Source organism: Notolepis coatsorum, assembly GCF_963971535.1.
Source record: "Notolepis coatsorum genome assembly, contig: SUPER_7_unloc_1, whole genome shotgun sequence".
In the NCBI taxonomy this organism is placed as follows: domain Eukaryota; kingdom Metazoa; phylum Chordata; class Actinopteri; order Aulopiformes; family Paralepididae; genus Notolepis; species Notolepis coatsorum.
Window position 1 is genome coordinate 88,526 of NW_028174880.1, and position 21,475 is coordinate 110,000.

At 42.4% G+C, this 21,475-nt stretch overlaps 1 protein-coding gene across 1 annotated transcript; it reads right to left on the bottom strand.

Moving 5' to 3' along the window:
* Positions 1 to 1,656: 1,656 nt before the first annotated feature.
* Positions 1,657 to 17,792, bottom strand: LOC311232710 (uncharacterized protein). Its single transcript, XM_084338286.1, has 6 exons — positions 17,773 to 17,792; positions 17,455 to 17,601; positions 10,585 to 10,638; positions 4,050 to 4,373; positions 2,758 to 3,018; positions 1,657 to 2,286 (listed from the first exon to the last, which is right to left on the bottom strand). Exons 4-6 carry the CDS (start codon positions 4,150 to 4,152, stop codon positions 2,168 to 2,170), a joined length of 483 nt encoding a protein of 160 aa, XP_084194412.1. The 5' UTR covers positions 4,153 to 4,373; positions 10,585 to 10,638; positions 17,455 to 17,601; positions 17,773 to 17,792; the 3' UTR covers positions 1,657 to 2,167.
* Between the last annotated feature and the right edge of the window lie 3,683 nt (positions 17,793 to 21,475).

Here is a 21,475-nt window from a genome sequence, read left to right on the forward strand (position 1 = left end):
ACCATATGCTAATTGCTAATCCAAAATTAAAAATAATGATGGGGGAACTGAAATTCAACAGGTAGAAGAAGCAAAGCTACTAGGTATAACATTGGACAGTCATCTGAACTGGTCAACGCATATAAATAACATAACAAAAAAGATGGGTAGAGTGCTGGCTTTAATTAGAAGATGTGCAGAATTCCTAACCCCAGAGTCAGTGATCCATGTTATCCAGGCTCTGATCCTTTCACATCTGGATTACTGTCCGGGGATCTGGGGAAGTGCTGGAAGAGAAAAACTGGGAAAACTACAAATGACACAGAACAAAGCAGCGCGCATTGCTCTGAATTGTAGGAAAATGTCAAACATAGTAAGCATGCATGAAAAACTGTCATGGTTAATGGTAGAACAAAGACTAAATGTAAATATCATAATGTTTTTTAGAAATATATATAAGAACAAAAAACCTGCTTGTCTATATGATGAGATACAATTCACAAGCAACAGACACAGTTACTCCACCAGGCATGTGTCAATGGAAAGATGTACTGTAAAGATGCCAAGAACAAATGCAATGAAAATAACTGTGATGTATAGAGCCATGACTGCATGGAATTCCTTACCACCTGCACTAACTAGGGTTGAAGACAAACAGACATTTAAAAAACACCTTAAAATTCATATAAGAAAGAGTGGTACTGTCAGTTAAGTAAACATAGTGGGTGATTGAGAAGATGGGTATGTGTGATTGTTGAACTTAGATTTTTAATATATTTGTATATTGTATTGAGATGTATTGTTGTGAACATATATGCCTTGAAACATGATTGAGTAGATGGGTATGTGTGATTGGTGAACTTATATTTTTAATATATTTGTATATTGTATTGAGATGTATTGTTGTGAACATATATGCCTTGAAACATGATTGAGTAGATGGGTATGTGTGATTGGTGAACTTATATTTTTAATATATTTGTATATTGTATTGAGATGTATTGTTGTGAACATATATGCCTTGAAACATGATTGAGTAGATGGGTATGTGTGATTGGTGAACTTATATTTTTAATATATTTGTATATTGTATTGAGATGTATTGTTGTGCTTTAAGTTAACATATATGCCTTGAAACATGATTGAGTAGATGGGTATGTGTGATTGGTGAACTTAGATATTTTATTATATAATATTTTTAGGTGTTATTGAGGTGTATTGTTTTATTGTATTGTATTGATTTGTGTGGACCCCAGTAATAGTAGCCTATAGTGGCAATGGCTAATGGGGATCCGAATAAACTAAACTAAACTAAACCTGACCCGGGGCGCCGTGGGAGAGGAGGAGGAGGAAGGGGGGCATGGGGGCCGGTGACATGGAGCAGGGGATGACCACGGAGCCGCCCAGGGGGACAGAGACGAGGCGCGTGACAACATCATCTGAGACAGAAAGAATTTGTATTTACATCTACGTCATGACAAAGAGGGGAGTCTACTGTCTATTGTTTGATACACATAGTACTAAATGTATGGAGATACGTATCGTCTACTCGTGGTTCTCAACCTTTTTACACCAAGTACCACCTGAGAACGTAGCTGGCTCTCCAAGTACCCCCCCCCCCCCCATTGCACATTTATGGATGCAATAAGGCAAAATGAAGTAAAATAAACAACTAAATGTGTGTTATTGATGTTTTATTGTCACTAGTTTCATAGAAGACATGTTTAGGAAGCAAAATATAACAAAATCTCAAAATCAACCAAAAAAAGTATATTTGCCTATTCACCTGGGGTGTCTCACCTTAACTTATACATAAGACAACCAGACACTGGGTATATTTTCTAACATATTTTAGAATCCTTTAGAATGTAAGTTGACCCCTGAGCAGGAGTAAAAAAAAAAAAAAACACATCTTTTATAAATCACTGCCTTTTAGTGCATTCCGCACTTAAAACAGAGGCACGCACACTTGTTCTGTAATCAAGTTTAAAATACCCACTAGATTAAATAGATATATGTAAGATCTTTAATACAATCATCCCCATTACTCATGATTTCTAATATACGGAGCCATAGGAATAGCTGTAGGATGAAAGGCCTGCTGGCGATGTGTTGGACGATTCCCTCTGGGTTTTCCCCACCCCCGGTTCTGCTGGGAGGGTCTTGACGTCAGAGAGGTCACCATTCTTTAGTCACGCTGTCTGTGACCTTTGACACCTCCCCTGGCCTCTTGGACCACGGCCACACCCTCGACCACAGGTTGGACAGGGTACCTCTGCAAGTCTCTGGTAACTCGGCGAGTATCCTCTGTGAGGGGGAACAGGATGGCAAATGCTGGGTCACGCTGGCTGTGACTCTCAACAGTCATAAATGTCATTATGAATTGAAAATGGGGGACCCTGATGTAAACAAGACGAAAGTCTTTCTCTGGTCTGCATCCCCTTAACAATTGTGTGTATTGAGATGTACTGTACTGTACCCATTCTGCAATATGTTAATTAAAATGTTCAATCAATCAATCAGATAGAGCCCCGGGAGTCGGGAGTGGTATTTGTACAATACCGTGTACTTCGGCGCACGCCTCACATATCGGCATGTAACTCGAGAACCGCTGAACGGATTTTGTCGCAATCAACAGGCAACACATAGGGCTTTAATTCGATATATATATATTGTATTAGAGAATATGCACACCCGAGCCGCTAGAGGTCGCCAAAAGTGTCAGTGGGAAAATCGTCCCACATGCCACATGCCCACATTAATATTTGTATTTCTTACCAGTGTGGTCAGGGCTGCAGGACAGTGTGACGTTGACCGAGCGCGTCTTGTTCTCAACAGGATTGGAAGCGGTGCAGCTGTGAGGGATGTTGAATTGTTGCTTGTCCACCGTCAGCGGAACAAAGTGGCTGGTGTCGTCAGTCAGTCTCTCCTCTCCTCGGGACCAGTGAACGGTCTCTACACCCCTCTCCACGAAACACAGCAGGGTGCAGCTCCCATTGCCCACGCTGGATACAATTACAGAGGGCATTGGCACAGGCCCTGGGGGGGGGGGGGGGGTGTTGAATTAAAAAGGAAATGACCGTAGATAAGTAAGCAAGTAAGTAAAGTGTATTTGTATAGCAGAACGCAATAAAACAGATAACACAGCAGCTGACGGTATCAAGTAAGTAAGCAGATTAAAACAAGCTCAAACTAGCCGAGGGACAGAAAGACATGACCACACACATAATAACAGATACAATAAGGATCAATGACACCATTCATTCAAAAGCCTGTCTGAATACAAATGTTTTGAGCTGCTTTTAAAAGAACAACAGGATTGTGCAGACTGCAGCACTAAGAGGAGGGTGTTCCATTGAAGTGACCTCTGGTTTTTAGGCGGTTTAGAGGCTAATAGTTGTTATTGAGACGACCTGACAGGTAGACTGGTAGACTGGTAGACTAGTAGACTGGTAGTCGTACACTATAGACTCGTGACCAAATTCAGCCATTGGGAGAGAGGGGCCGGAAAGCGTGGGGTCTGAGAGTGTGGGGTCTGACAGTGTGGCAGTGGGAGGAGCCCAGTATGGTCTGCCGGGCTGCAGCTGGATACTATTGCCCCAGACAGTCACGCTCAATGCAAAGGGCTAACAAGCTAAGCTACAGTAGGTTAACTTTTTGTCACTAAAACATGCGCCATTATGTTCTAAAATAAGTCTGACCTGCCAGTCAAACACAGTCAAACATACGACCTGCCAGTCAAACACAGTCAAACATACGACCTGCCAGTCAAACATACAACCTGCCAGTCAAACAGTCAAACATACAACAACCTGCCATTCATTCATTCATCCATTGCTTCCACTAAACTGCAGCTTCAAAATGGGGGACCCTGATGTAAACAAGACGAAAGTCTTTCTCTGGTCTGCATCCCCTTAACAATTGTATGTATTGAGCCGTACTGTATTGTACCCATTCTGCAATCTGTTCAATAAAGTTTTCATTCATTCATTCATTCATTCAGGCATCTGTTCTCGATTTGAACATTAGCATCATCCAAGCCTAGAGCGCAGTAAAGAAACATGACTTACCGTAGACGACGTCCAGCTGATAATAAGTGCAGGGATTGGGATTTACCCAGATGATGTTACATACTACATAAGTCCCTGAGTCATTTGTCTGCAGATTCGTCATTGTAAAGAGTCCTGTTTTGTTGTCCCACAGAAATCTATGGCAAGAACGCTTATCTTGCAATTGTTTTCCCTCCTGCACATCAGCGACAATTTTAATTGTCGAAAATATTCTAGTTATATATCCTGTGCGTGTGATGCCGGGGCCAGGAAATTGGATGGCTCCTCCCACGGTGGCTGCCAGGTCCAGAGTCCCCACATACCTCTTGGTGCTTCTTTTGGTTACTGTAACACACAGGTGACACCAGAGTCAGGATCAGTGGAAATGAGAGACTGCAGTGTTTATTAACACAACATTAACACAGTGTGACATCACTGGATCAGGAACGCTCGTCTGGTCATCTAAGGCAGCGTTTCCCAAACTCTGGATCGCGACCGGTCGCGGACCCCGTTTTTATTGGGTCGCCAATAAAAATAATAATAAAAAAAGAAAATAAATTGTTTATAATGTATTAGGTTATTGTACACACGCAATAACACACACACAGGAATACACACACACACACACACATATATAATGTGTGTCATCAATATATATAACATTGTGTATATGCGTTTTTTTTTTTTTTTTAGCACGTTTAAACATGACGCTTGTCAACCAAAGTGCTTCACATAGCTAAGCTAAGTACAAAGAAAAGTATAAAATAAACAGAAAATTAAATAAAATCAACGGATATACAAAGGAAAAACAGAACAACACGTCAACAAGTACGGCAGGAGTCAAAGTGAGTCAGGGAAGGCCAGGCGATATAGGTGGGTTTTGAGTTTTGATTTAAAAGACTCGATGGAGGGGGCAGATTTAATGGACATGGGGATGCTGTTCCAGAGGTCAGGGGCTGCGACCACAAAAGCACGTCCCCCCCTAGACTTGAAGTTAGACCTACGGGTGGTTAGGAGACCCTTATCAGCCGATCTGAGGGCCCTGACGTTGGTATAGGGGGTGAGGAGGTCTGCTAGGACCGCTAGGTAAGCAGGGGCCTTACCATTTAGGGCTTTATAAACCAATAAAAGGACCTTGAAGTCTATTCTAAAGCGCACCGGGAGCCAGTGGAGGGAGGCAAGTACAGGGGTGATGTGGGCTCTCTTCCGGGTACCTGTGAGCAGTCTAGCGGCAGCGTTTTGGGAGAGTTGTAGACGGGCTATGGTGGATTTATTTAGCCCCAGGTACAGGGAGTTACAGTAGTCTAAGCGTGAGGATATGAAGGCGTGAATTACTCTTTCCAGGTCTGAGGGGGAGAGAATGGCCTTGATCCTGGCTATGGACCGGAGCTGGAAAAAACACCCCTTCACCACCGAGTTTACCTGCCTATTGAAGGAAAACTCGGGGTCAAAGAGCACACCCAGGTTTCTCACAAAGGGCTTGACTAGGGGAGACAGGTTACCCAGGCTGCTGGCAATGACACTGGTTTGGTTCGGAGGGCCGAAAAGGAGGATTTCACATTTTGACTGATTGAGCTGTAGAAAATTGTGTGCCATCCAGCATTTGATGTCGTCTAGGCAGGAACGAAGACTGTCAAGAGTGTTTATATTGTTGGGTTTCATGGGGAGATAGACCTGAGTGTCGTCAGCATAAAAATGGAAAGAGATGTTGTGTTTTTAATGATCAGACCAAGGGGCAGCATGTACTGTATAGGGAGAATAGGATAGGGCCAAGGATGGAGCCTTGTGGAACCCCGCAAGAGAGAGAGGCAGAGGGGGAGGAGCAGTTTCCGATGTTAACGGAGAAGCTTCTATCACTGAGGTAGGAGGTGAACCATGATAGGGCTGTGCCACTGACACCAACTGCCTGGTGAAGACGGTCAATGAGGATAACATGGTCTATTGTATCGAAAGCTGCACTGAGGTCTAAGAGCATAAGGACAGCACAGTCCCGGTTGTCGGTAGTGAGGAGCAGGTCATTGGTGACCTTAAGCAGGGCAGATTCTGTGCTGTGGTTGGCTCTGAAACCTGACTGAAATGAGTCCAGGATGTTATTCAAGTGCAGGTAGGGAGACAGCTGAGAGAGAATAGCCTTTTCAAGGACCTTTGATAGGAATGGGAGCTTGGAGATTGGCCTGTAATTATTGAGCTGGGTGGAGTCTAGGTTGGGTTTTTTCAGAAGGGGCTGGACCACTGCATGTTTGAAGCAGGTTGGAACGGTACCAGTGACTAGGGAGGTGTTTATGATAGAGGATGCTGGGGCCAGTTGTGGGAAATACTTCTTTGAGAAGAACAGAGGGAACTATGTCAAGGGGGGAGGTGGTCGGTTTCATGGCTGAGACTATATCTGTGAGGGTAGAGAGGGTAATGAGTTGAAAACAGGCCAGGGTGGATGAACAGGGCGGCGAGACATCTAAGCTACGTGTAGGTGGTGTGATGTTGTTTCTGATTACCTCAACTTTGTTTATGAAGAATTTTAAGAATTCCTCACATTTGGTTTGGTGACACATCCAGGCTAGTTCTAGGGGGGGGGGGCGCTAATGAAAGAGTTAATGGTGGCAAAGAGGGTCCTGGGGTTTTGAGAGTTACGGATGAGGTCTGAGAAGTATGCGGCTCTCGCTGCTTTAACTGCTAACTGATATCTGATACGAGTGTCTCTAAGCATCTCGAGAGAGACATGGGCCCTTATTCATCAACGTGACGTAGAAAATGTTCTATTTCCACACGTAAGCACAGAATTTAGAATGTGTGCACGCACAGAAATATTGGGATTTATCAACCGTGCGTACACAGGTCCTATGCTCCTCCGTGTTGATAAATACCTCTTTGTTCTACCGTCAATGCTCGTGCATGATTATCCATATATGGTCATGAAACACCCCCCTTGGGATGTGAAATAATGGACTGACCCGAGCGGAACTCTGAGAAACTCCACGGGAGATTGTTCACTGAGGCGCTGCCGAACCAAGAAGACACAACGCGTGTTATGGGATAAATAAAAGGCGGACTTGTACACGGTGATGTCAGATATCAACGGCTCCCTAAGACCATTGCTGCAATTCTGCCTGGACAGCTCAAAATACTAATAAAGACTGTTCGTTGACCACTGTTTGGCGTTGGTTGTGTGTCATTATAACCGTGCTGTAATATGAATGCCTTTATTAGTTGTGTTCGATTGGCTATAATATGATTTTTAGAGGCATCTATTTTGTTGTCGGTATTACCGACAACAAAATAGATCCCTCTAAAAATCATATACTATTAGGTAGCCTATATGAATTACATATAATAGCAGCCATAGCCTACATTATGCAACAGTAACTTGCGCATACCAGTGTATGCGGCGGACCAGTGTATACCTTATATCATATCATATTCATATAATAGTTTACTCTATCAGCATACCAGCATGTAATACGTTCTTTGTTAGAACTCAACTCGTTATTATTTTGCACATAGATTGCAGAAATACGGGAACGTTTTGATTTATATTAAAAGGCTTTGACATTGTAAAACTAAATACGTGGAATTCTGTAAGCATAATACAAGTCATATCACCCACACGATATATGCTCTGTGTCCAGAGCATGTATGCTTTTCATTCATTTAAGACACATTATTGCAAGGGTTTTGTAATACACATACACCCTGGTCTCATTCTCCACTTGCACAATCTGAATGTAGCCATTTCCGGCTGACTTCCGGTTGCCAATAGCACTTCCTGTCCCATCCAAATACATTGGTTTTAGCTACTTTTCTCCCCTTATTTAAACAACTTTGTCGTCACAGAGAGGCAATGAAACGTTTGTATTATTATAGTATAGAATGTATTTAATAAGCAAACGTTTGTCAGCAGGGTTTTTGGGCTGTATTTCATGTAAAAACGTTTACTGTTAGTTTCCTTGCTCAGCCAGCATTAGCTAACCGAAGCTAGTGGTTAAACAGGCCGGATTAGCTTTGAGCTAACTATCTTTCCCGACCCATGTATTCATTCCATTCTAAACATAACGTTAGTTTACAAAACATGACCTGTCTATATAACGTTGAGGAACAAATTATATAGACGGGTAATGTTTTGAACAACTAACGTTACGTTTAGAATGGAATGAATACATGGGTCGGGAAAGATAGTTAGCTCAAAGCTATTCCGGCCAGTTTATCAACTTCCTGTCATTTAGAAATATGATTTTATAGTGAAAATCATTACCAAAACGTCCGGAAAAACCTAACGGGAGCATTATAGACGGTCATACAAATGTACAAATGCTATAAGGTGGCAAGAAATGCACTATAAACAATACTTTGCGGCGTCGTTTCTTGCGCTAGCCTCTTGTTAGCCAGCATTAGCCTTAATAGCTTTGAGCTAAGGATCTTTGCCGATGCATAAAGTATTGTTTATAGTGCATTTCTTGCCACCTTATAGCATTTGTACATTTGTATGACCGTCTATAATGCTCCCGTTAGGTTTTTCCGGACGTTTTGGTAATGATTTTCACTATAAAATCATATTTCTAAATGACAGGAAGTTGATAAACTGGCCGGAATAGCTTTGAGCTAACGGATCTTTGCCGATGCATTCCATTCTAAACGTAACGTTAGTTGTTCAAAACATTACCCGTCTATATAATTTGTTCCTCAACGTTATATAGACAGGTCATGTTTTGTAAACTAACGTTATGTTTAGAATGGAATGAATACATGGGTCGGGAAAGATAGTTAGCTCAAAGCTAATCCGGCCTGTTTAACCACTAGCTTCGGTTAGCTAATGCTGGCTGAGCAAGGAAACTAACAGTAAACGTTTTTACATGAAATACAGCCCAAAAACCCTGCTGACAAACGTTTGCTTATTAAATACATTCTATACTATAATAATACAAACGTTTCATTGCCTCTCTGTGACGACAAAGTTGTTTAAATAAGGGGAGAAAAGTAGCTAAAACCAATGTATTTGGATGGGACAGGAAGTGCTATTGGCAACCGGAAGTCAGCCGGAAATGGCTACATTCAGATTGTGCAAGTGGAGAATTGCAATGCGTTTTTTATTCTTTCTTATACAGTAAAAAGGGGGAAGAACACTATATCGTGGGTGTTCATATGACTTGTATTCTGCTTACAGCTTCGAAATTCCACTTGTTTCGTTTAACGTAAAGCCTTTTAAATATAATCAAAACGTTCCCGTGTTTCTGCGGTCTGTGCGCAAAATAATAACAAGTTGAGTTACGCGGAGCGCAGTCAGTCAGTACACCCCGTATATTCCGATAACGCTATATAAACCATGCTGCATTCATTCTGAGAGAATGATCTATTATTCCAAATGCTATTTATAGGGTTTTGACCATAATTACACTACTGTTGCTATTTTACAATGAACTATAATGAATTACGGTTCATACAGAACATGCCAGTGTTGAAACTAATGCACAGAAGCTCATTTCCTTGTTGTAATAATATATTCTACCAACGGGCGCCAGGTACGCATGGTCCGACCTGTGCTTAAATATACGCACAAAGTCAAGCACAAGTTCAAATTGATAAATCCCACACTTTGCTTAGAAATGATCGTACGCACGGCTTAAAGGGGAACTCCAACATTTTGGGAAATTAGCTTATTTAACATCTTCCCTGGAGTTAGACAAGAAGATACATACCTTTTTTGTCTCTGTGCGTGCATTTTAGCTTTGGGAATAGACGCTCCGTTAGCATAGCTTAGCTTCATCACTGGAAGTGAGGCAGGACAGTAGCCTTACAGTGCCTTACAGTGTATTGCAAGGTCTGACATTGACCAAATTTGATATGCATGACCTTGGTGGGCTCTAGGTCAACTCCTGAAAAGGGGGTCAATGTCAGACCTTGCAATCAAAAGTTAGGGGGCTAATAACCCTTGCCAAAAGTTAGGGGGCGCACTGAAATTATGGCAAGGGTTATTAGCCCCCTAACTTTTGATTGCAAAGTCTGACATTGACCCCCTTTTCAGGAGTTGACCTAGAGCCCACCAAGGTCATGCATATCAAGTTTGGTCAATGTCAGACCTTGCAATACACTGTAAGGCACTGTAAGGCTACTGTCCTGCCTCACTTCCAGTGATGAAGCTAAGCTATGCTAACGGAGTGTCTATTCCCAAAGCTAAAATGCACGCACAGAGACAAAAAAGGTATGTATCTTCTTGTCTAACTCCAGGGAAGATGTTAAATAAGCTAATTTCCCAAAATGTTGGAGTTCCCCTTTAAGCACATATCTGTGCGTACGTCAAGTTGATAAATGAGGGCCCGGAGTCTATAATTTTTCCACTTACGCTCTGCTCTCCTGTACTCTCTCCTCTGGGCTCTGGTGGTGTCATTTAGCCACGGCTGGCCTTTAGACTTTGTTTGTTTTTTTAGTCTAAGGGGGGCTACTGAGTCCAGAATGGAGAGGCAGGTGGAATTAAACAGGGATGTGAGTTCATCTATGTTAAGGTGGGAGGGAGAGGCTTCAATAGTACAGATGTTAGGGGCAGCTAGGAAGGCGGAGGAAAACTTACTGGTTGTACCGGGTTTAATGCTGCGGGAGGGACGCCCAGGGGAGGGGGATTTGCCTGGGGGGAGAGAGAGAGAGGAGGTGAACATTACAGCATAGTGATCAGAGGAGCATGCATTTTCAATGCTATTAATACACAGTATAGTGCGAGGGAGCCGTTCCCCTCATTGCATGGTTCCTATTGTAACAGGTTGCTGTTAAGACTGTGTGCCTGTGTGGTGTCATTATTTGACTAAATGTTATTTACAGCTACTACCACAACGACAGACAGACAGACAGACAGACAGGGCGAGTTTATTAATAATATGTGTCTGTTATTAACAGAATGAGACGATGTACAGTAGTGTGAGCAACGTCAGTCCCTTTTACATCCATGTTTCACTAGTGTGTGCGTGTGTCGTGTGTTACAGAGTATGACTGAGATCTGTGAGGGACACGGTTACTAATAAGAACCATTTATACACCATTCTGGAACACACAGCATAGCTCAGCTTGTAGATCCATAAGAACCATTTATACACTCGTAAACCAGGGCTTGACGTTAACTTTTTGGCTCACTAGCCAGTAGCCACTGTGGCTAGTGGTTTTCCAAAGTCACTAGCCACTCAGCATTTTCACCAGCCAAAAATCCCCACACACGCCGATCATAACCCAACATTGTGATTATTAAAATCATCATGTGAAAATGGGCTCCAGACTCCTTTTTTCACCACTGTGATGAATGAGAGAGAGAGGGATAGAGACTAAGAAGAAACTAAGAAGATCCTTGACTAGGTACAGACTCGGCGAGCACAGCCTAGCCATTGAGAAAGGTCGCCATAGGCAGACAGGGCCCTCATTTATCAACGTTGCGTACGCAGATATGTGCGTAACCCCTGCGTACGATCATTTGTAAGCAAAGTGTGGGACTTATCAATTTGAACTTGTGCTTGACTTTGTGCGTATATTTACGCACAGCTCGGAGCATGCGTAGCTGGCGCCCGTTGGTAGAATATATTATTACAACAAGGAAATAAGCTTCTGTGCATTAGTTTCAACACTGGCGTGTTCTGTATGAACCGTAATTCATTATAGTTCATTGTAAAATAGCAACAGTAGTGTAATTATGGTCAAAACCCTATAAATAGCATTTGGAATAATAGGTCTTTCTCTCCGAATGAATGCAGCATGGTTTATATAGCGTTATCGGAATATACGGGGTGTACTGACTGACTGCGCTCCGCGTAGCTCAACTCGTTATTATTTTGCGCACAGACCGCAGAAACGTTTTGATTATATTTAAAAGGCTTTACGTTAAACGAAACAAGTGGAATTTCGAAGCTGTAAGCAGAATACAAGTCATATGAACACCCACGATATAGTGTTCTTCCCCCTTCCTACTGTATAAGAAAGAATAAAAAACGCATTGCAATGAGAACAGAGGGTGTATGTGTATTACAAAACTCTTGCAATAATGTGTCTTAAATGAATGAAAAGCATACATGCTCTGGACACAGAGCATATATCGACATCGTGTGGGTGATATGACTTGTATTATGCTTACAGAATTCCACGTATTTAGTTTTACAATGTCAAAGCCTTTTAATATAAATCAAAACGTTCCCGTATTTCTGCAATCTATGCGCAAAATAATAACGAGTTGAGTTCTAACAAAGAACGTATTACATGCTGGTATGCTGATAGAGTAAACTATTATATGAATATGAATAGGAATATGATATAAGGTAGGGCTGGGCGATATGGCCTAAATATGATATCACGATATTTTCTGACCTTTCGGCGATACACGATACACATCACGATGTTTTTCTTTTTTACCCCAAACAATTCATTATGAGGCTTACCAAGACAGTATTTGAGTTTGCAAGCTAACATTAAAGACAAAATAAAATACCCATGCATTTAGCATTTTTATATTAGATTTAGATTATTAGATTATATATTGCATATGAGATATTATATGATTTAGATATGAAATATGATGAATTGAAAATGGGGGACCCTGATGTAAACAAGACTAAAGTCTTTCTCTGGTCTGCATCCCCTTAACAATTGTATGTATTGAGCTGTACTGTACCCATTCTGCAATATGTTAAAGTTTTAAATCAATCAATCAATAAATAGCATTTTAGCATTTTTATGAAACTACTGTATATATGTATGTCTCTAAATGTTTTGATGAATTGAAAATGGAGGACCCTTATGTAAAAAAGCCGAAAGTCTTTTTCTGGTCTTCATCCTCCTGTACTGTATTGTACCCATTCTGCAACCTTTTAATACAGTTTTCATTCATTCATTCTGACGGAAACATAATCATTTTGATTGACAGTCGAGTCTGCCAATGACGTCACACCGCTTGCACCCGCCCTGCTGTTCTTAGCACCAATCGGCAAGCGTTATTCGTTTTTGACTTCCTGAATGTCCCGTGTGCTGAACATCAACAAAGCTACTAACGTTAGCTCCCCGCGGCCGTCGAGTAGGAGACCAGTGCTTCACAGGATGACTAAATGAGGCATAATGATTTTACTACAACGAATGTTATAATAAAAGCCTTTACATACATCTGTCTGATTGAAAACTTTATTAACACTTTGGCTGCCTAAGGTTAAATTCATGATATACCATAGATTGCCAGCGCTATTTGTCTATGGAGAAAGTCCCCTTCTTTGCAGGGCTATAACTTTTTAAATTCTATTGCTACATTGCCATTATTAGGGCCCATTCAAAGTCCTATATGTATTGTTCATTGTGTAGCAACGTTAAACTTTTTCATTCACATATTCATAGTAAAGTATGGTCTAATGTATAAGTATGTTTTCATCTCTTTCTGCAGCTTTCTCCAGAACGTGATATATAGCCCCAAATCAGGGTTCGAAATTAACGGGGGCTTGGGGCATAATGCCCTTGAAAATGGACAAAATGCCCTCGAAAATCAGTTAAGGGGGGCACTTAATGCCCCCGACAGTTTACTAATTATATATATTTATCCGGTAATGGAGCGTCTGTGTATCGCGCAAATAAAAAAAATAATTTGGCGGAGCCGGTGTTCTGCACTGGCTGCAGGCAGCAGCAGCAGCACTGCAGCCAGCCAGGTGCTAGTCAGTTTGTGTAAAAATGGCACGCACAATATAAATCAATCTTCATTACGACTTTAAAAACATAGCCATTAACATTACATAGGCCTACACACATCTTGCCATAGCGTTAGCAGTTTGTACAATGTTTGTAGCTGTTAGCTAGCTAGCCCTTCACAACAACAGCTAACACCGTAGCTACTAGCTACTGTAGCAGAGGAGGAAATGGGAGTCTGAGAGGCGGGGTGTTTAAAGACAATGATAGGCGTTTATTTAACATCCAAGAAGGCTAACATACAACTGTGTTTTACTAACTCCAACCGGGACTATTATAGCTTTCGCGCTGCTTGTTGATGTTATGAACTGCTCCTAACGTGACCGGAGCTGAAGGTGCCACACGCTAAAATGTCCGTGGGGACCCGGCGCCAACCCATAGATAGTTCCAACTCACCGAATTACGTAATCCACCACAGTTGCACTCAATATTTAAATAATGTTAGTCTAAATAAATGTAGACAGAAACATAATTTCAAGCAGAAAACGAATCTTTCCATTAAGAACTGACAATCAGGGAATTTAAACATGGTTGACATTGTTTTTGTGTGTTTATATTAATTAAAGAAAGGAAAGTCTAGTGCTGGCTGAGCATATTGTTTGTTTGCACTAAGTTAATACTTTGACAAATGTAGCCTATATTTTTCAGTCAGTTCGGTCTTTGTGTGCCAAACATTAGGCACGGTGGTGTAGTGGTTAACACTGTCGCCTCACAGCAAGAAGGTCCAGGGTTCGAATCCCGCTTGGGGACCAGGTTTCCATGATGCCAGTTACCCAGGTGGGGTATCTCCCAGGCCTTTCTGTGTGGAGTTTGCATGTTCTCCCCGTGCTCGCAAGGGTTTCCCCCCCCGATAAGATAAACCCAATGGAAAAACATGCACAACAACAAGATCGCTAACGCTGTGGCGTCCTTGACGAAGACGGACAGGAGCACTTGGATTGGTCCCCTGGCGCGGCTCACGTGGCGCCTGTCTGCTCCCGGCTGCCCTTGGGGGGGAAGGACGACGGGATGGGTTAATCGCAGATACGCATTGTATGCATGGTTCGCATGTGTGCCAAATAATGACCTCGGAGCAGGTCCTAAATTATTATTATAAATAATTATTTATTATTACATTATTTAAGGCTGTAAACACTGTAAACCTTTTATTTTATTTTTAATAAATGAGAAGCATGTTTAGATTTGAGTGTTACATTTTTTTTTAATAAAAATTAACGTATATCGAACTGAAAACCGTGACCCCAAAATCGTGATACGAACCAAACCGTCCATTTTGTGAACCGTCCCACCCCTACCGTTTATCATAAAAATTCAGTGCCCCCGAAATACAAAAAAAGCCCCCGAAAATCAATTAAGGGGGGCAAAAAAAGCCCTTGGAAAAAAAAAATTATTTCTAACCCTGCCCCAAATGCATTATATTGATGATGAAATACAGTTTGATGGCAATCAGCGCGATATAAAAAATTCCAACTAGACGTACTTCTAGAAGTTACTACACGTCATCTGATGTTGACCGGATGGGCGAGGGGGCGTTTATAATTCCATGGGCAGCGTTATACCAATCATCTAATGTGGGTCAAATGTTGATAATAGCAGTTAGTATCGAAGACGGTAACGTTACACGCTGAAACTCACCCCAGTCTCCGCGCGCCGTTGGGCGATCATCGTCGAGTAGAAATCTTATCATTATGGGATATATTTTTACCCGGTCCATCTCCAGCTTGTATAATGGTATATACGTCCAAATCATGTTGTTTATCGAGTTATTGCCAATCGATCACCGTGTAGCGTGACGAGCCAGAGTCCCATGAACTATAGCGAGCGCCCGGAAGTACTACGGTCGTCATGACAACCTCTATTCAACATCCTGTTTGGCGATTGCGCCGATCGGCCACCAGATGGCGCTCCTGAACCGCCAGAGAGCTCAGTGGGTCTTGCTGGTGGATCTCAGGCCAGCGGAGGGGACATATGAATCCGATCGCAGATTTTTTAAATATTGATATAAGGACGACGTAACGCGTCCTCCGGCAACTTTAGCATGGCCAGCAAAGACGTCTAAAGACGGGTCCCGGCACTCAAAGTGTTAACAGACCGCGGAATGGGCATATCTCAGCACAGGCTGAGATATGAACGAGTAACGTGTGGACAGATTGACGCGACACAATCCTCTTTGGCAAAACATCACGATATCCACGATACGTTGAAAAAGTGTATCGTTAATGAACTGTACCCGATATTTATATAATATCGTCATATCGCCCAGCCCTAATATATAAGGTATACACTGGTCCGTCCGCGAGGATAGCGACAAGGAGTCGGATAGCCATTAAATGCCATTTGAGAATATAGGCTATTAATGCAATGAAAACATATTATTTAATGTTTTCATAAGCGTAAAGATACAACAGCTAGATTAATGATCAAGTTAGTTTACTGTGCAATGTTCGCAGGGCTGTGCCATGTGCTATTATATATGCGCAAGTTACTGTTGCATAATGTAGGCTATGGCTGCTATTATATGTAATTCATATAGGCTACCTAATAGTATATGATTTTTAGAGGCATCTATTTTGTTGTCGGTATTAGGCTAATACCGACAACAAAATAGATGCCTCTAAAAATCATATTATAGCCAATTGAACACAACTAATAAAGGCATTCATATTACAGCACGGTTATAATGACACACCACCAACGCCAAACAGTGGTCAACGAACGGTCTTTATTAGTATTTTGAGCTGTCCAGGCAGAATTGCAGCAATGGTCTTAGGGAGTCGTTGATATCGGACATCACCGTGTACAAGTCAGCCTTTTATTTATCCCATAACACACAGGTTGTGTCTTCTTGGTTCGGCAGCGCCTCAGTGAACAATCTCCCGTGAAGTTTCTCAGAGTTCCGCTCGGGTCAGTCCATTATTTCACATCCCATGGGGGGTGTTTCATGACCATATATAATCATGCACGAGCATTGACGGTAGAACAAAGAGGTATTTATCAACACGGAGGAGCGTAGGACCTGTGTACGCACGGTTGATAAATCCCAATATTTCTGTGCGTGCACACATTCTAAATTCTGTGCTTACGTATATGAAAATAGAACACTTTCTAAGAAGTGTTAATAAATGAGGGCTGGCTCCCAAGAGAAGACAGACTGTGCACCCACTGCACACAAGATGAGGTGGAAACCGAGCTACACTTCTTAACAACCTGCCCACTATACCAAGACATCAGAGACATATACTTCAACCTGCCCACTATACCAAGACATCAGAGACATATACTTCAACCTGCCCACTATACCAAGACATATACAGAGAGAGAGAGAGAGAGAGAGAGAGAGAGAGAGAGAGAGAGAGAGAGAGAGTCAGAGAGAACATATGGAATTCAATGGAAGAACAGAACACAGAAGAATATAACACGGTAGAATAGAATGGCTAGGAAACAAGCCATGTTTGATCTGAATGGTAAATAGACTGCAATTATATAGGTAGTGAAAGGGTTAACATTCTGTAGTGTGGCAGTGAAAGGTTAATCTTCTGTAGTGTGGCAGTGAAAGGGTTAACATTCTGTAGTGTGGTAGTGAAAGGTTAACCTTCTGTAGTGTGGCAGTGAAAGGGTTAACATTCTGCAGTGTGGTAGTAGTGAAAGGGTTACAACTCTGTAGTGTGGTGGTGAAAGGGTTAACCTTCTGTAGTGTGGTGGTGAAAGGGTTAACACCCCCCCCCCCCCCCCCCCCCCCACTGACCTGGTCTGTCTTGGCGAGCCAGTCCTTGTTGGAGGCCAGCTCGGCCATGAACGCCTGGTGCTTCAGCCACTTGCTGTGGAGGTTCCTCGCCTTGTCCTACGACGTGTCCTGAGCCGTGAGCATCTTCTCGTTGATCCACAGAGTCAGCTGCACCGCGGAGGAGAGAGACATCACTCAGAGAATGCAACGTGTAACTTTGTACTTTTGAACTTGTTTAGTTCACCCGGTCTTTTCACAATATTACCACCACATTGTAACGTTAGCTAACTGTCTGTTAAACTATGGATGAGTCGGTCACAGACTCACAGTCACACTAACCAGTTGTCGAGCTCACGTTAACAGCGTCAGCTGTCACACACGGAAGCAACACGACGCGCGCGATAGGACGTAGTGGATGGGCCAATGGAATGAGCACACTGTGCGCACCCAGTCCTTGTGGGAGTTGTAGTACTATATAATATCACCTGGATTGACGTAATTATTCCAGATGCCCTTTGTAGACTACAATGTTTTTTTTTCATAGAAAAAAAAGGCACCCGCCCGATTGGCATCTACCCGCCAATGACGAATTCTACCCGCATTGGGCAGGTGGGCAGGTGTCAACGTCAAGCCCTGCTCGTAACCCAACGAGGCCCTAAGTGAGCTGTGCGTGTGTCTGTGTGTGTGTGTGTGTGTGTGTGTGTGTGTGTGTGTGTGTGTGTGTGTGTGTGTGTGTGTGCGTGTGTGTGTGTGTGTGTGTGTGTGTGTGTGCGTGTGTGACAATAGTTTATCATGATAATAGAACAATTAACAGACCTGTGACAGACCTGTGACAGACCTGTGACAGACAGACAGACAGACAGACAGACAGACAGACAGACGACAGACAGACAGACAGACAGACAGACAGACAGACAGACAGACAGACAGACAGACAGTGTGTGTGTGTGTGTGTGTGTGTGTGTGTGTGTGTGTGTGTGTGTGTGTGTGTGTGTGTGTGTCAAGGCCAGATTAAGACTTCAGAGGCCCCTGGGCCAGATTCTTGTGGAGGCCCCCCCACACACACATACACGTGCACGCACGCACAGTGGCATTTTTATATGTCACCTTAAAAAATATATAGAATATTTAGAAGTGGTGGGCTCTGAGGGCCAAGCTAAAAGGACTTTGATCATCCCTGCCCACTTTGATAACCTAGGATGGCTTAGAGTAGACGACAGAGTACAGCAACTTGCAATGGGCCTGGTCTACAAGATACACTACACGACCAAGGTACCCATGTACATGTCAAAATACTTCACAAAGGTCAGTGAATACCACGATCACAACACCAGAGGGAGCTCCACAAATCATGTTAAACCCAGATTCGGCTCAAACAAGGGACTAAACACGTTTCGCAATTATGTCACATCAATGTGGAACGCCCTACCCAAAGCTGTAAAGGAATGTGAATCACTACCCACTTTCAAAAACTCTCTCAAAGAACACATACGGGAGACTGCAATTCGAAACTGGCCCCTGTAAATGTCCTAACACAACCCCCTCCAATGTACAGTAAATTACCAAGTATGGTTTTGTCAATATTCCAATGTACAGTTTTGCTTGTACAGTGTCCCCCACCCACCCACCCCTCCCACCCACCGAACCACCTCCAATGTACAGTCCCCCCCACCCCCCCAACCGCACCCCACCTACCCAACCTCCTCCAATGTACAGTTTCTACGTCAAATGTATATACTCTCTTTTCTGGACTCTTTTCGTATCACAAACAGTACTGTATTTGCAAATCTGGTATGTCATAAATGTATAGATGTAGCAGTACTGTCTATCTGTATGTCATGTATGTCATATATGTTATGATGAATTGAAAATGAGGGACCCTGATGTAAACAAGACGAAAGTCTTTCTCTGGTCTGCATCCCCTTAACAATTATTGAGCTGTACTGTACTGTACTGTACTGTACCCATTCTACAATCTGTTAATAAAGTTTTCAATCAATCAAGAAGAGAAAAGAAACACATCATGTTTAGATGGGGGGATGGCGCCATCCTCAGGAAGAAAAAAAACATGCACACACTTTGGAGACAAGAATATAATATTAGAATAGTAAGCTTACTTTTACGTGAATGTCAATTTAAATTATAATTAGGGAAGGGAGGGTGTTGAAATGTGTTTTTGTCCTGTGTTACTGTCTGTGAATGAATGAATTAATGAAAATTGTATTTAACAGATTACAGAATGGGTACAAATAATACAGTACGGCTCAATACACACAATTGTTAAGGGGATGCAGACCAGAGAAAGACGTTTGTCTTGTTTACATCAGGGTCCCCCATTTTCAATTCATAGTGACATGTATGACATGCACAACATATATGACATCATGACATTTATGGCATAGGGACATACATGACATACAGGTACTGTATATAGTACTGTTACATTTGTGACATATATGATATGCAAATATACAGTACTGTTACCCATAGATCCTGACAGAGAGTATATACATATGATGGGGAGGGGACTGTACATTAGGAGGGGGTGGGTGGGTGGGAGAGAAATATACATATGGTGGGGAGAGAATATATACATTACATACGGTGGGGAGGGGACTGTCTATTAGGTGGGGGTGGAGCTGTATGTATGTATGTATGTATGTATGTATGTATGTATGTATGTATGTATGTATGTATGTATGTATGTATGTATGTATGTATGTATGTATGTATGTATGTATGTATGTATGTATGTATGTATGTATAAAAGAAAAAAAATACAATAGAAATATTGACTGACGTTTCTTAGGCGACTCTTTCGAAGTTGGTTAAGGTTAGAGTATGGAATCAGGGCTGGTGTTCTATCACCCTGCTCTAAGACAAACTCTAACCTTAACCAACTTCGAAAGAGTGCCTAAGCTTAACCGGTGAAAGAAAGAGGCGTCACACGATTGGCGCTACCAGAAACGTCAGTGGCCAATCAGAGCGCAGAACGCGAACACGGAACTGGAAATCCGTTGGTAAAAGTATTCAGGCGTCGGGGCTGGGATGTGGAGATGCAAGTTTTGACTTTTTATTGCTGTTTTTACCTCAAACGGAAAACCTCAAACTCTTATGAAGAGGAGAAAAAATACTCAAGATTAGCCACTTGCAGACGGCAGGGTATATTTTAGTTGATGAAATATTTTTGTTGACTAAATATTTTAGTTGATGAAATATGTTTTCATTTCAGTGTCACAGTATGACATCGATCTCCAAAATAAGAAAAGAAATTTAAATAAAATGTGGGGCCTCTAGTGACGAGGGGCCTCCAAAAATACTTAAAATAAAAGTAAAAAAAAAATAAACAAATAATTTGGGGCCTCTAGTGACGAGGGGCCTCCAAAAGGCCTCTAGTGACGAGGGGCCTCCAAAAGGCCTCTAGTGATGAGGGGCCTCCAAAAGGCCTCTAGTGATGAGGGGCCTCCAAAAGGCCTCTAGTGATGAGGGGCCTCCAAAAGGCCTCTAGTGATGAGGGGCCTCCAAAAGGCCTCTAGTGATGAGGGGCCTCCAAAAGGCCTCTAGTGATGAGGGGCCTCCAAAAGGCCTCTAGTGACGAGGGGCCTCCAAAAGGCCTCTAGTGATGAGGGGCCTCCAAAAGGCCTCTAGTGACGAGGGGCCTCCAAAAGGCCTCTAGTGACGAGGGGCCTCCAAAAGGCCTCTAGTGATGAGGGGCCTCCAAAAGGCCTCTAGTGATGAGGGGCCTCCAAAAGGCCTCGAGTGACGAGGGTCCTCCAAAAAAAATTTAAATAAAAGTTAAAAAAATAATAATACTAATTTGGGGCCTCTTGTGATGATAGGTAATTTCATCTTTCTTTGTGACAATATTGTCACCCACTGTAACTGAGAAGCCGTCGGTCTTGCTGAGTTTGTTATTTGAACCGAAGAGAATGGACTCTGTTTTGCCCATGTGTAATGATAGTTTGTTATCAGCGAGCCATATGCAGATTCTGCCTAGTTCCGAGCTGAGGGCTTTTTCAACCTGTAACTTGTTCTTGTCAGA